Below are 14,584 nucleotides of genomic sequence, written 5' to 3' on the forward strand. Positions count from 1 at the left end.
AGTCGCACACTACCGCACAAAAAGAACTCTTGTCGCACACTGCCGCACGCGCGTTCTGTTAGTTCGGTCGCTCACTGCTGCACGCGTATTCAGTGGGGTTAGTCGCACACTACCGCACAAAAAGAGCTCTTGTCGCACACTGTCGCACGCGCGTTCAGTTAGTTCAGTCGCACAAAAAGAACTCTTGCCGCACACTGCCGCAAGCGCGTTCAGTTAGTTCAGTCGCACAAAAAGAACTCGTTAAGCGCACAGCAACATAAAAAAGAAAGCTTGTAGATTTTACTCATTTAGATTAGCTTTCGTTACAAATCAACTTAAGTATATACAGTTTGTTCTCGAGCTACGTTTTCTAAGTTCTTGTGTGCAATTAGTATAATTGGCTCAAAGGATTCTCAAATGCAAGATAAATTACTGTTTTACCAAAAAATTTAGAGCCTCTGCAATTAGTATAATTGGCTCAAAGGATTCTCAAATGCAAGATAAATTACTGTTTTACCAAAAAATTTAGAGCCTCTTAAAAACCAGAAATTTTCAAATTTTCTGCATGAATTGTGATACATAAATGGTTTAATGTAAAAACCTAGTTACCTAGTTATGTATGAACCGCGTATCTCGGACTGACGGTATTTATAATTAAAAATGCAGCCTTAAAAGCAATAACTTTTTGTTCTTGCATTAAAATCACGATAAAATTAAACATAATATTTAAAAAAATGGTACTTAGCTACAATTGAGCGACTGACCTACCGCACGCGGTCAGTTCATCATACTGAACGAACTACATCGCACGCGTTCACTGAAAAGAATCAAATTGCCCAAGCCTAGTTCCGCAGTCTTACGATTGATTCCCGCCAATGCATCAAAGTGTCCCGCAGTTTTGAGTACTATCGGAAAACCCTGTAACGTCGGACGACGAATCGCACGTCCGACGTTATCGGTCAAATCCCATTTAGATTTCGTCCGATAAAATCGCATCTGATCAGCCTTGCCCTGGCCCATATAAATTTCGTCCGATAAAATCGCAACGGATGAGCGTTGCCACCACCCTAAATTGCCAATGCAAAGGGTGCGGCCGGTAGAGCTAGGGCAGAGCAGACCGTCTGCCTGTTCTTAGTTGCCAGTACACAGAAACATTCAAAAGCGATTTGAATTTCCCCTACCCGTCGATACATTGACAGACGTATGACAACTTTGAACCAGCCACTGTAAACACGGAGGGCGCTGTCAAACTGATCGCATCATCTGCCGTCCAAATTGTTTTCGAAACGCGAATCAATCAGCTTCATTCCTCGGTGCCTTATTTTAATGTTAAGTGTAGTGTTTTTAAACGATCTTATTGCCTCAACGACACTGTGAAAGTGTATTTCGTCGTGTTAGCAATAAAGCAAATACAACATCAAATAGCTACGATGCAATCCCGAAGTGTTTACTTCATCGCGTGCAGTCTGGTGGTGGTGCTGCTGAGTTTCGGCGTCCAAAAGGGTGTGTATTGTTTACGATCAGCTTCACCTGTCTACCTGCGCTGGTAACCGTACCGTTCGTTGTCGGATGGGTCAGATTGATTTTTTGAAAGAAGCTACAATTTATAGTCCATTAACAGCTCAATTTAAAATGTTGACGCTTAAGGATCAAGTCCCACTCGAACGATCGTACATATACAATTTACTAATTCAATTGAACACTTACCACGCACAGGACTGGCCATCAAATGCTGGGAGTGTCGCTCCGATTCCGACCCAAAGTGTGCGGACCCGTTCGACAACAGTACGCTCTCGATCACGGACTGCAAGCAGGTAGAGCGGAAGGAGCATCTGCCTGAGGCACAGGCCACGATGTGTCGCAAGATTCGGCAGAAGGTTAACGGCGAGTGGCGATACTTCCGCAGCTGTGCGTTTATGGGCGAGCCCGGCATTGAGGGTGACGAGCGGTTCTGCCTGATGCGCAGCGGCACGTACAACATCTTCATGGAGTACTGTACCTGCAACAGCAAGGACGGTTGCAATGCAGGTTCGTTGCACGGTCCGGGCGGGCTACTGTTGCTGGGTGCATCGTTGCTTGCTCTGATCCTCTCGAAGGTTCGCCTCTTCCGTCTCGTTTAGAGCAATGTCTGCTTGGATGTGGGGAAATAGAGTGTAATTTTGCACGCCATAGGAGCCTTATTCAGCTGTAGCCTTTAGCCGATATAGAGAGCGAGCGAGCGGGAGAGAGAGCAGTCAAGCGACAGCAAAAGAGAAGAAATGGAAAGGCAACGACGATACTTCCGAAGCTTAACTACATTCCGTCCGTGTATTGAATCTCCCGTCAGTATTCGAGGTGCATTTTTGTGTGTGTCTGTTTTCGCTGACGATAAGTTTATGAAATGAAGAAATAAACTTTTTTAATTAAAACTAACGAACTCACGCAGAAGCAATTATTTACTACAATTGTACCTTTTATTGATCGTTTTTGTGTATAAAAAAATCGTTTGTTAACGTTAAAACTTACAATTCACAATCTACAGGTGGAATGTTATGCATGATATTCTCATATGGACGGAAACAGTTCCTTAGCTGCAGCAAGCTCACCACGGAGACACGGATGGAATGAAGGGAACGCAGTGTACCCAAGGGGGTAATAAGCGTCTACGATACAATTTTAGCCACCAACAGCAACACGGCAAGGCACAGGGCGGTAAAGGAGGTGGCTTTCAAACCCGGTGCTCCGTTACACTCGTCCTCCACGCAGTAGCACTCCTCCCAGTACACACCGTTCTCGTACACACCCCAGTTGCACACTCCGGTAACACCCGTCTCCGAGACGGACGCACACTGCCGGATGACCTGACGCCATCGGCCATCCCCTGGAAAAGAGCAAAACGAAGGAGCCTTTTTGGTTAAACGAATCCCCAAGATGCAGCTCCCCTTTTCGGCCCACTGCACTTACAGATGAATCCTCGCGGGCTCTGGTGCACCACCTTCATGCAGAACGAGCCGGGCATGTGCGACTCATCGCTGTTGCACTCGATCGCAATGTTTTGCGTCTTGTTGAACGCCTTGTACGCGCCACAGTTGTCGACTCCCTTCGGATCGGTTTGGGAGGAACACTGGTAGCACCGGATGGCAGCGGCTGCATAAACACAAACGGGGAACAAACGGGTTTTTAGGTGGTTAGCATGGTCTATATGTGGGCAGTGCGTAATTGAGTGTCGGGCGGGCCACTCCCATTAGGCGGGCGTCCCTGAATTGCGATCGGCAGGGGTGCCCCGATTTCGCTTCCTTCTTTGCGGTGGAGTACTTACCGGAACCGATGCTTAGTGTGACGAGTAGCACATTTACTAATGTTTTCATTTTCGTTGGGAAGCTTAATGAATACTGAAAGGCGATAAGGTGGTAAAGTAATTGAGAAAATGCTTTGCTTGAGATTTGTGGCTGTAAACAAACGATCACACACCTGCAGGAATGATGACGGTGAGCTGGGCGCGACAGTGGTCATAGGAGTTTGACAGTTCAGGATTTAGAATTTTTAAAGTTTAGTTTTCGTAACAATTTATTGAAATTTGATTGTTAGCACGCATGTGGGTACAAAAGATACGAACATATTTTTTAAAATATTCGCGAGAGCTTCTTATCCTGAAATTGTCCAAATAATATCGTCTAAATGCTCTGGAAATACAACTCAGTTGTGTAGTTTTCTTATTTTTTATCAAATTGGTTACACGATTTTAAAAAGAATGAGCTTTAGCTTTTCATGAAATAAAATAGATATCTAAAATTCAATCCTTTGGAATACTATTTTTTAAAATGTAAAACACGCATGACCGCAGAGCTCCATGCACGCTGACCACAGTGCGATGATTGTTTACAAAGCGTGCTTACAGTGACCACCAAAAAACGAGTCAAACACCTGTTGCTCACGTGCTTTCTTATATTGCTTCTGCTTCTGTTGTATCGTGGCCGATGCAGTCATTCTGTTCGGCCACAGTTTTATCGTATTTGTTTAACCTTATCGTTGGAAGAAATAATGGCAGGCAGCCACTCAAGCGCCCTTTCTTCAGTAAGCCTTTGAGCAGCTGAGGGAAAGCGTGGTGTTCAGTGCGTGATCGATACAGTTTTTCTTAGTGAAAGTGAAGTGAATTTAATACATTTGCGTTCGTGTGCGTTTTTATCCATTGCGCCCGTATAAAAAAAAATATCGTCACAAATTATGTACCATGAGATTGGGAACATCATGTTGGAGGAGTAATTGAGCTAGAATCAGTGTTGGGAGAATGATTATTGGGGGCGAGAGTAAGGGAAGGAGTCGTAAAATGGTTAAAATAACTTGTTTGGGAAAACCCTGTCCGATTGCGAAATGGACAGACTCCTGGACTCCCAATTTCAGACGAAACGAAATTATAGACTGGTATGAAATGTGGGATCGTCAACTCGTACGATTTAACAACATGTCCGTCATGGGTTCAAGCCCCAAGTATAGACCATGCCACCATACGTAAGACTGACTATCCTGCTATGGGCGAGGGGGTAGAAAATATGCTATTTTTGCGTTACGTAATTGATGGATGACGCCTATGCAGTTTCTGTGGCGTCGACATCACCGTCCGCCACATCTTAACCGAATGCCATGGATACACTACGGAACGCATCACCTGCAAATTGGACCACACCATCCTCTCACCAGACAGCGACAGTAGACAGGGAGCGCACACTTTTAAAATTCATTCGTATTGCTAACCTTTATAAAGAACTCTTACCAAAACCACATTTATAGCAGACAATTTTTTAAAAAAATAAAATCAACAATAATAGATTTAACGTAAACCGAGTCTACACGGTAGAAGATAATTTAAGGTATAAGGTAAGGTATAAAGAAGAATGTTAGATTTTAAGTGTAGAATTAATTAAATTATTAAAAGAGGCGAATGAGGCCAATCGACTCAAAGTCTCTATAAAAATAAATAAACAAAAAATTACTACGACTGCCATGAGTTACAGGATCTTTATGGTTTCAGAATTATTTCCAAAATCGAGATGGATTGCATGGATTTAGGATCAATTCCAGAACCAGTAGGGGTTCAGGATCAGTTCCAGTATTTGTATCAATTCAAGTCTTATTCCACCACTAGTACCCGTTCAGTATCAGTTCCGTGATCGACATGGCTTGTGGTAACACTGGGCAACTTGGCAGCGTTACGTGGCGTTACTAGACCAAGTTACATACCTTGCTCAACTCGTGAACATCAATCTTCTTCCCCCAGAACGAACCCGAACGGTGGGCGAAACACCAAGGTAGAGAAAGAATTGTAATACAAAAACATCTTCGTTACATTCTTATAGGTTTTAGAATTTATTGTACAAATATAGTTTACACACTTGAGGGGAAGTTAGTTTCGTTTTTTGTTTATATCATTTAGGTTTTATTTGTTCTGCTGCTCTGCTGTTTTGTTGTCGTGTTTGTTTGTTTTTCACTTTGTTTGCTTTAGCGGTAACAGTGATCCACAAAATCTACGTTTCTTTTGCTTCTCTTTTTATACGTCGAATACAGAGTAAAAGAGTGACGACAGTGGGACAGACGTGTATGGGTTATGTACGTTTAACTGCTAACATCCGTTTCGGGGGTTTCGGGATTTATTTCTTGTATGTTTTGCAGTTTGTGTTTATTTATGTGTTTATATTATCTGTTTATTATTTCTATTTTTCTTCTTCCGGCTTTTATTTAAATCTTATTTGAATAAACTAGCACACGCAGCTTTTCCTGGTAAAAGTGGCAGGGTTACTCTCTTCATCGTCACCGTTTGGTGGAGTTTTCCGCGTTTTTTTGTTAGCAAAACAGTACACCAGCTGTACAGTGTCAGCAGGTTAGCGATGATAGCGATAAAATGGAGATTGAATCGGGAAAAGTGTGATTTTAATTGTGATAGTTTAAAAAATAATGTCGATTTATTTTATTTTCCTCCCTCCACACTGATAGCAACAAGGGCGAAGGGTGTAAAGATTATTCTGATTGTAGAACATGTTAATTGTCTGTTTCATTTTCTCTTCTTCATTTGCTAAACATTTATGTTTTGTCTCTCTCTGTTGTTGTTTTTGTTGATGAGTTATGTATTATATAAAACAAATAAAAAACGCATTGTTCTTAAAAGTTAAACACTGTCTGCCCCCTTCACATATATTCACAAATATTCAAACGGATTTGACCCGCGCCCGAAGTACTGTTAGTATGAGAAGTAACAACGGAACAAAAACACACATACCATTGTCACTAGTAGAGCTGGCAGCAGCCACAGTTAATACACAGTTCTATTGTTTTGTATGTTTTGCAGCCTTACTTACTAAGGTGAATATGTGTGTTTGTTTTTGTTTTGTGTACATTTTGTTAGCGTTTTTTGTTCTTTGTGTTTGTATCCTTTTGCTGTCTTATTTTGTTTGTGTATGTTGTTCTTTTATCTCAAGCACCTTTCCTTCCTTTGTTGTGTGGAATGATTTTCTCGTTCAGTTTTTCTTTTCTTTTTACTTCACTTTTACTCTTTCCAGTTCCTTTTTCAATGCCTTTTCATTGTATTATTCTTTTCACAAGCGATATAACTTAGCTTGATACACATGGCACACAAAATAAATAACTGCCTACAACATTAAAGACAAGCACATTGCTTCAAGAGCAACAGAAGACATTGTCCTCCAATCGGCAAGCTTCAAACCCGTTTCCAACGCTGTGTTCACACTGTGTTGATGCGCTTTGTTTGTTTTCCAAATTTTCATATGACTTTCCCGCATCATCGCCCCACACGACTCCTCAACGATGGGGCGGGCATCGTGGCGGTGATGTTTGGTTGGCGTTCGGCCCTGTTTAGGCTCCGGACCGGATGCGATCGCTGCTGTACACCAGAGGTCCCTTTTCTTCCCCTTTACCTTTCCTTCACAAGCGTATTTTTTTTTGGTAGTGTATGTATGTCTTGCAGAAACTGTTGGAATTTCGGAAACTTTGAAGCAAGCAACCGAAGCCTGCATGCCGGGAAGCTTTATGCTTTATGTGTGTCGTTGCTTATCCTGCACAAGTTGGGACACAAGTTCTAAATGCGGACGTTAGAAGCACAAACCCTTTTCCCTTCAATTAAGCTGAGGGGCGAGAGGGTGACAAAGAGCAACAAACCTCCAAAGCTGGATTGTTGTGTTGCGAGTGATGATAAAATTGATATACACGCCATTCCACCAACGAGTCGGAACGGGGATAAATAGTTGCCAAAACGCAGGTATTTTCATCGGAACTCAGTAAATTATACAGCTGCTCAGTGTGAGCGCAAGCACACTGGAACGCGCTGGTAAAGGGGGAGAAGAAAAGGGAGAAGCCAAGCCCACGGCATGAAGCAGGGAGGGAAAATGGTTCGAAAAAATCCGTTGGCTCCGACTTTCGTCCTTGCCATGCCATACAATGGGCTCAGCATACACATGCAGGTGACAGTAGTAGTGGTACGCGGTTTGCTTCCAAACATGTTGCTGTTCGATGTTGATGTTGGCGGGGAGGTACTTGCCACTGCCTCGTGCACCCGCTTTTTCCCCTTTGGGGGCTGCAAGGGGAGAAGGAGAGGTTGTGGTTGCAAGAAATAAACCGAGATCGGTGGGGCGTGGTGGGGGAAAGTGATGGAAAATTTGAAACAAAACCACGTTTGGCGGTTGTTCTTTTCAGTTATTAGTACATCCAAGGCAGGTGTGTTTTGGAAAGAAACAGGAATGATATGCTTCCAATTGGAAAACATAAAACGTAGTAATTAGCAGTTAAAATGTAGTTAAAAAAAACAAACAAATTAAATAATAACAACCACTTGATGTTTATAAAAATATAAATTACATTTTATACTGTAAAATAGGTGTAAACTGATCATTTGAAATGAGTGTACTAAAACGCCATTCTGTTATACTCTCGTTCCATTTACTCTCTTGTCTCTCTCTCGTCTTTCTCTCTCTCTCTCTCTCCTTTCCTTGTCAGTACGTGCGTGTGTGTTTGTGTAACTTTACGTGTATGTATGTATGTGTTTGTGTATGCATTTAAATGATCATCATACACATATATATCGACACGATGCTCAAAACGGAACGATAGATGTGAATAGATGCTTGTAATTGAAACTGTTATACAGTTGAAGTTTTAACACTCACCATTTAGCTATTTAGCACTAGTAGTAAACACATTCTTCTGCTTTTCGCTGCTGCATTGTTCTAGTTGTTTTTCAGTTGTTTTCCGTTTCTTTTTTTGCTTTTCTTTTCTCTCTAAGGGAATGCTTGCTTGCATTGTGTAACGTTCACCTCGTCTAGTTATATTTTTCGTACAGCTTTGTTTTTTTCTTTTTTAAGTATATTGTTCTATCGATTATTTTACCTTACCACACTTTATCTTTCTCGTCTGTTTTGTTTGTTTGTTTTTTTTTCATTTTAATTTTACGTTTCTTATTAACATCTTAGATGCGTTTCTAAATAGATTTTTCCTAAACACATTGAACGATTGTTTGTATATTGTAACGTGTGCGATGTCGCGTTTCTCTCTTCTATGTAGTCTTTTAATCTTATTTCCTCTTTTCTTTAATGTTTTTTGTTCTGTTTCTGTGTCATGTACATTCATTATTCTATTAACAATCACACTAAAAGTTCAGTGTCAGTGGCATTGTTTTTGATTATTTTTGAGTAGAGCATTTTTGGTTGTTTTGTGTTTGTGCTTTCCTTTTTTCCATCTAGAATGCTCACTTTTAGACATTGAGCACTTATCTTTTAGATAGGTGACGTAATTTCAGCACTTTATGCTGCACTATGTTCACCGGTTGTTCGTTTCCTGTAGGTAAAATGTCATCGAAATAATTGACAAGCCTTGCTGGTCCGAATATAGACCGAAAATCTAAACACAACGTTACAAGCTGTTTTGATAAACAACAGGTGGCGCAGCGGAAACGAGTGCAAGCAAGTAGACGAAAAAGAAAGAAACATTGATCAATGTTTGCCATAAGCGAGGTTCATGCCTTCCGCTCGAGCTGGCGCGAAATGAAATCAAAACTTTGCCATCCACCGACAAGCACAGCAGTGGGAAATCGAACAAAAAGTGCGAAAAATAATTGCGAAACCCCCGTGCACGTGCGTATGACACCAGAGGGTGATGCCTTCTTTTTTTTGTTCATTCATCCTCTTTCTATCAGAACGGTTCGCAATCAATACTGTCCCGTTGTCGAGGACGATAGTTTGTGTTGGGTGCATGTTAGTGTTATTTTTGTTTTTTTTTCGTTCTCTCCCCTAGTCTTGGGCACTGTGTGCTTCCTGTTGGGGTTTCATCTTCTCCACATCATCACCATCATCATCATCATCATCATCATCATCATCGTCATCTCTCTATCGGTGCGCGATTGGGTTCGGTGCTGGCTGGGACTGCAACTGCTCGTCCTTCCATGTGGGTCGACATCTCCAGGGCTGCATTCTGGAGCTACCGCGCTATTTATAGCGAGCATGGTAGGGAAATCACTATGCTGCATCGTTTTTCCGTGCGCTCTTTTTTTTTGCCACCCAAGCGCCCACACGTTGCTTTGGAAATTACCAAGAATCGCATGGATTCTATGGAGCGCGCAGTGTTGACGCGTGTGTCGTTTGCCGTTTGCGGTGGTGGCTCCGAGCTGCAGGAATAGACGCAACTCCTAACCTAGTGGGGCGTGGTAAGTGATTTTTATCTCTTTCGCTCTCTCTCTCTCTCTCTCTCTCTCTCTCTACCCGAGATTGGCTACATTTCAAAACGCACTCATCGCACTGGACAAAAAAGGTATTTTGGGAGCTTTCATCCTATGAATGACACTACGACACTCTTCTTCTACATCTACCATGCGTTCACCAATGTCGTCCGACAAAACTCATTACAACAGACCGAGATGGACAAGATCGAACTGCTTCTTTTTTTTTTGGCAAGTTCAACAACAACATCACTCCGCCAACTAACCTGCTTCGTAGGAAATTAAATGACCTTTTCTAGTTGCCTCCCCCCGCCAGTGGATGGTGGGAATAGGAGTCGCTATCTCAACATCGATTTATCCGTCCAGCTCCAGTAATGCACAAGCAAGGGTGTATCCGATGTTTTCCCTTCACCGTTGACGCTGGTTAGAGCCTGCGGATTGATGGGTGCCTTCCCCTCTACTTCTATTTCTTCATGGTGGCGTTTGGAGAAGGAAATTGAAATGTATTGCGTGAAACGAACGAATTGGTTGGAAAAAACGGCCTTGGCTCTGCATTACCTCGGGGTTATAGTAACTGAATTGAGTGTCGTCATAATTTTTGCCTTCAGTACATTAATGCTGTTGCTTTCCGCTTGTCTCTTCAGTGTAATGCCTTATTCTGTGAAAATCGGGGAGAGTAAATACAGGAAAAAAGATGAGATTCACTTAAGCAGTAGATGGTATGGTAATAATTCTGGAGTGAAAATCAAGCGCATCAGAAGGTTAATGTATCTTATTCTCTTAATGGGATGTCATTTATTCTAGAAATGACAAGAAAAGCCGATTAAAGAGCGGAATAGGTTCAGCGATCGGATTGATTCATTGACGTAAAAGAGACATTAAAAGGAAAAGAATACAAAAAGTGAATGATTTTAAAAATCTGTTACTTCAAACAATTGTTAGTCAAAGGAGCTATAAAGGTCCTACTACATTACAGGAATAATTCCGGAACTTATCTGTCGTTGACCACATTGGACGACAAAATACGCTTCGTTAATGTAATAACACGCTTCTATGTAAAATATATCTTTTTTTTTTATTATTTCTCGTAAGGACGGCTTGGTTGGCCGTATCATTAAAAATATATCTTATATTATATATAAAATATGAATAATTGAAAATAATAGTAACAATTGAGGGTTTACGTCGCCCAAAAACAGTATTTACGGCGACCGATAACGCTTTGACGATGCCAGAAACCCTGTATTAATTGTTTTCTAAATACTCTTGAATGTGAATGAACTCGTTAAAAAAAAGACAAACCTCTAATTAAATAAATTCCAAAGGTTAGATTTGCTCACGGTATGAATGTGTATCCTGCCTTAATTACACATCATAATCAGCAGATGTAAAACAATTATAACTGAGGAGGAAAGTACGGTTTGCAACAAGCAGAGATGATTAAACATTAATGTAGATCGTTTCATTAAAATTGTATGTCTCTCCATCCTCCACAAGAGAAGGGCATGTGTAAGTGAAGGTCTAAAGTGCTCATCTGTTTCCCCCTAAGCTCTTCAAATCCCAAACGGATCAAAAAAGTGGAAGAAAAAGTTCAAACAGACGCCATCGCATTATGAAATGACGTTAACAAGACAGATACATCGCTTCTTTTACATCGCGATTTCTGTAAGTTCAATAAAAGCAAACTTGTAGCAGCTTTCCTTTTTAAACGTACGCCGAAAGAGTGGTGCAAAGCTTGTAGTGTCAAGTCATACGCACGAGTTTAAATTAAACAAGATCTTAATATCGTTTGTACGTGTTGCGGGCACGCAACGAGTTGCCGGAAGTGCCCATCGCTGTAAAAACCTTCTAATTGGTTCTCGGGGCCCTGCCGCTTAATACCAAAATCTCTGAGCCATTCGGCTGAACGTTGCTATAAGCACGGCTCAGCCCCAAACAACCCGTTAGGTTCTCTCCTGCCCCTTTCTTTCTGGAGCACTATCGGGAGCATTAAGGCTTGAGTAACCTTTTAATCCGATTACAGCTTTACCAGGGAATTTGAACCAAATTGGACCGTGCCGAGCTGGAGGCTAACTGAAGTCTACAGCAATACAAAACCAAAAAAAATAAAATAACTCACGTACACACTCACACATACACACACGCAAAGTGGAAGACGGTATATGGCAACTTGAGCCGCCCTGATGGTATCCGGATTTTGCGTATCGGCGCCGATCCGTTGAAGCTTCCGAAAACCTCCGAAAAATCACCCCCGGGCAACCCCCCCCCCCCGGCGAAGGGTGGTTTTGATTTCTGAATCAAACGGAAACAGAGGGAAAGAGGCACAACAACTTTTTGCGGGGCATTGCGGATACCACGCGTGAGTGGAATTTAATGAAAACTCATCCTCTTTGACGGGTTGTATTGAACTGTATGCCATGTTTTGAGGTACGAGTAAGGTACGGGGCGGGTTTTTTTTGGTTCCGGGGATCTGTTCCGGGAAGTTTGGGATTCATAACAATGGAATTGTTTGTTGGTTTGGGCGTGTGAAAACCCGGAACAGAGAAGTTAAAAGCACAACTTTTTCGAGCGAAAATGTGTATGTGTGTGTGTGTGTGTTGTGGATTGTGGTGTTTGTTGATGCATGGGGATGATCGCGTCTGGGCACAGTACAGTAAGGCGTTAAAATGTTGATGTAATGCATATTTATAATGGGTATATGTAGGAGAGTTATTGCTGGTTGTGAGAAGGGTGAGAAGCATGTTATTCTTATGTTGTCGATGGTATGAGTGGCAAATCATTTTTCCACTTGGTCTACACTAAACTACATTTCCTTGGTCGATTCCGTATTGGTTGAAAAGAAATTACATCGTGAAGAAAAGTGTTCCTGAATTTGTTGGGTGTATAGTTAAAAATTTGAAGTGTACAGCAGCGATGTCAAAATCAATTGACCCCGCGGGCCAAAATGCTATTGAAAATAGTAGCACAGGCCGCAGAGTAGTTTTTTTTAATGATATTATTATTAGCAGTTCTTTTCATTTCATTTTTGGATAACAATTACGTTGCAATAGTTAAAACTTTGACGCAAAATAAAGTAAAAAATGTATTAGATTATTTTCAATCAGCCAAAGACGTCCGATATTTTCAAAATTTCCATAGTTTTGTGCCAACAAACAAGGTAAGTTAAGATAAAGACAAAAATTCCATTGGTTGATTATGTTCCTGTTCCTCCTGTTGGTTGAGTGACTTTGTTAATTTTTCCAAGTCTTTTTCTTATAGAAATTACTTGTTTTGTCACCAAGTACCTTGAGTACTACCTTGCATAAAAAAAAATGTTCCAAATCCACATACAGATGGGTAACATACTTCCGCACATTCCGGGTTATATACATTTGTATGAGATTGCAGCTAAAATGCGAGTTTTGTCTTTAAAAAATATTCATCAAATATTTGTTGCTAACAACACAATTTTAACACAATATTTTAAGGGGATATAACACAATTGTAATAACTGTCTCAACCATTTTACTATAAAATTGTCCGGATTTGAATATTGATTTTTATCAAAATAAATAGTGTTTGTTATTCTTCTTTTTTGTGAATGCATGCATAAGAAAGAAGGTACGATAAAACACCAGACAAGGATTTATGACGTGGCATGGTCTGACAATTAGTAGAGAAATCTGCGAAATTGAACATCTCTTCATGTTTCAGGTGTTCGGAATTCACTGACATTTGCTGTAGAAGTAGAAATGATTCTACAAATAAATATTGGATCAAGCAATCGCGGGCCACACCGAAAGATCTCGTTGGCCACCAGTTTGACATCTCTGGTGCAGAGGATCGACAAAATTGGTTCATGGCGAATAAAACACACAGTCAGACCCGTAGCGTAGCGTATTGGCCGGATTGGTCACCGCCAAGGTCCATAATACAATTGCACGATAAAACATCATTCAGGGCGCTTCTGAGCAAAGTTGGGGACGGTCCTGTGGTACAATCGTCAACACTCAAAACACAATAACATGCCCATCAGAGGTTCAAGTCTAGAATGGACCGTCCCCCGTAGCAAGGACTGTGACTACCCAACTGGGTGGTCTTACGCAATAATTCCCAAAAGCCTGTATGGGCCGGTTATGTATGTTTGCCAAGGGCGCCACCATACCACGCTACGGCTCTGCACACAGTATACCAACAATCAAATATAATATTTCTCTGGCCGTGGTTGATAGTTGGGATTTAACGAAGAAAGATGCCCCAACTACCCAAGTAATATTTTTGAGCTTGAAAATCGGGCTTTAGAGTTAATTGCCTTAAAGTTGAGCCGATTTACGAAAACACATTAAAGGGATTTTAGCACAAGTCCTTTAACTTCGACTGTAATATGGCTTTTTTGTTGCTCTCTTCTTGTGACATCAACTTTAAATAAATGAAAACTATTGTTTGTTAAATGAAAACTGCTAAGAACTGGGCCATGGAATCGTCTGAAGTGGCATTATGGATGGGAAAATAAGATCATTTTTAAATGAAACCCCAATATTTGTTAAAGAAACATATCGTATTCAGTCATACAATCGACCCAAAAGGCACAGCTTTACAAACAAAAGTTGATTGCATTACAGGCGTTTTTGAACGCCAGATGTTTCAACAAAAGAAAAAAAACCATTCTGATTATAACCAACCGTGCTGAATGCATTCAGGATGATCAAATTCACATGATTAGCAACACTGATGATGCACATTATACATCGGGTCGGGGTTGATAATGATTGCTTGAATTTGCATAATTTTCATTACACCTGACAATCCTGCCTCGATGGTATCGCATATCCTGGACCATATTATGCACTGTATCGATATTTGTCAGTCCGCCACGGCTATAGATTGATTTCATCGTATTGGACCCGGGAAACCACCTGTAGAGCCACAGAA

At 41.2% G+C, this 14,584-nt stretch overlaps 3 protein-coding genes across 6 annotated transcripts in view; 1 reads left to right on the plus strand and 2 right to left on the minus strand.

Moving 5' to 3' along the window:
* Positions 1-1,224: 1,224 nt before the first annotated feature.
* Positions 1,225-2,395, plus strand: LOC120958578 (uncharacterized). The gene is made up of 2 exons (XM_040381479.2): positions 1,225-1,482; positions 1,696-2,395. The coding sequence occupies exons 1-2, from the start codon at positions 1,410-1,412 to the stop codon at positions 2,097-2,099; spliced, it is 477 nt and encodes a 158-aa protein (XP_040237413.2). The 5' UTR covers positions 1,225-1,409; the 3' UTR covers positions 2,100-2,395.
* A 15-nt stretch (positions 2,396-2,410) lies between these two features.
* On the minus strand, positions 2,411-3,445 carry LOC120958579 (uncharacterized). The gene is made up of 3 exons (XM_040381480.2): positions 3,278-3,445; positions 2,923-3,105; positions 2,411-2,839 (listed from the first exon to the last, which is right to left on the minus strand). The coding sequence occupies exons 1-3, from the start codon at positions 3,324-3,326 to the stop codon at positions 2,622-2,624; spliced, it is 450 nt and encodes a 149-aa protein (XP_040237414.1). The 5' UTR covers positions 3,327-3,445; the 3' UTR covers positions 2,411-2,621.
* Positions 3,446-5,298: 1,853 nt separating this feature from the next.
* The window catches only part of LOC120955999 (probable G-protein coupled receptor CG31760), a 75,636-nt gene continuing 66,350 nt past the window's right edge, over positions 5,299-14,584 (minus strand). For all 4 annotated transcript variants that reach the window (XM_040377316.2, XM_040377315.2, XM_040377314.2 and 1 more), the window contains one exon: positions 5,299-10,331. The gene's annotated coding sequence lies outside the window, so the exon portion shown is untranslated. The remainder of the gene's footprint in view (positions 10,332-14,584) is intronic.

The sequence above is a fragment of the Anopheles coluzzii genome, chromosome 3 (genome assembly GCF_943734685.1).
Source record: "Anopheles coluzzii chromosome 3, AcolN3, whole genome shotgun sequence".
NCBI lineage: Eukaryota > Metazoa > Arthropoda > Insecta > Diptera > Culicidae > Anopheles > Anopheles coluzzii.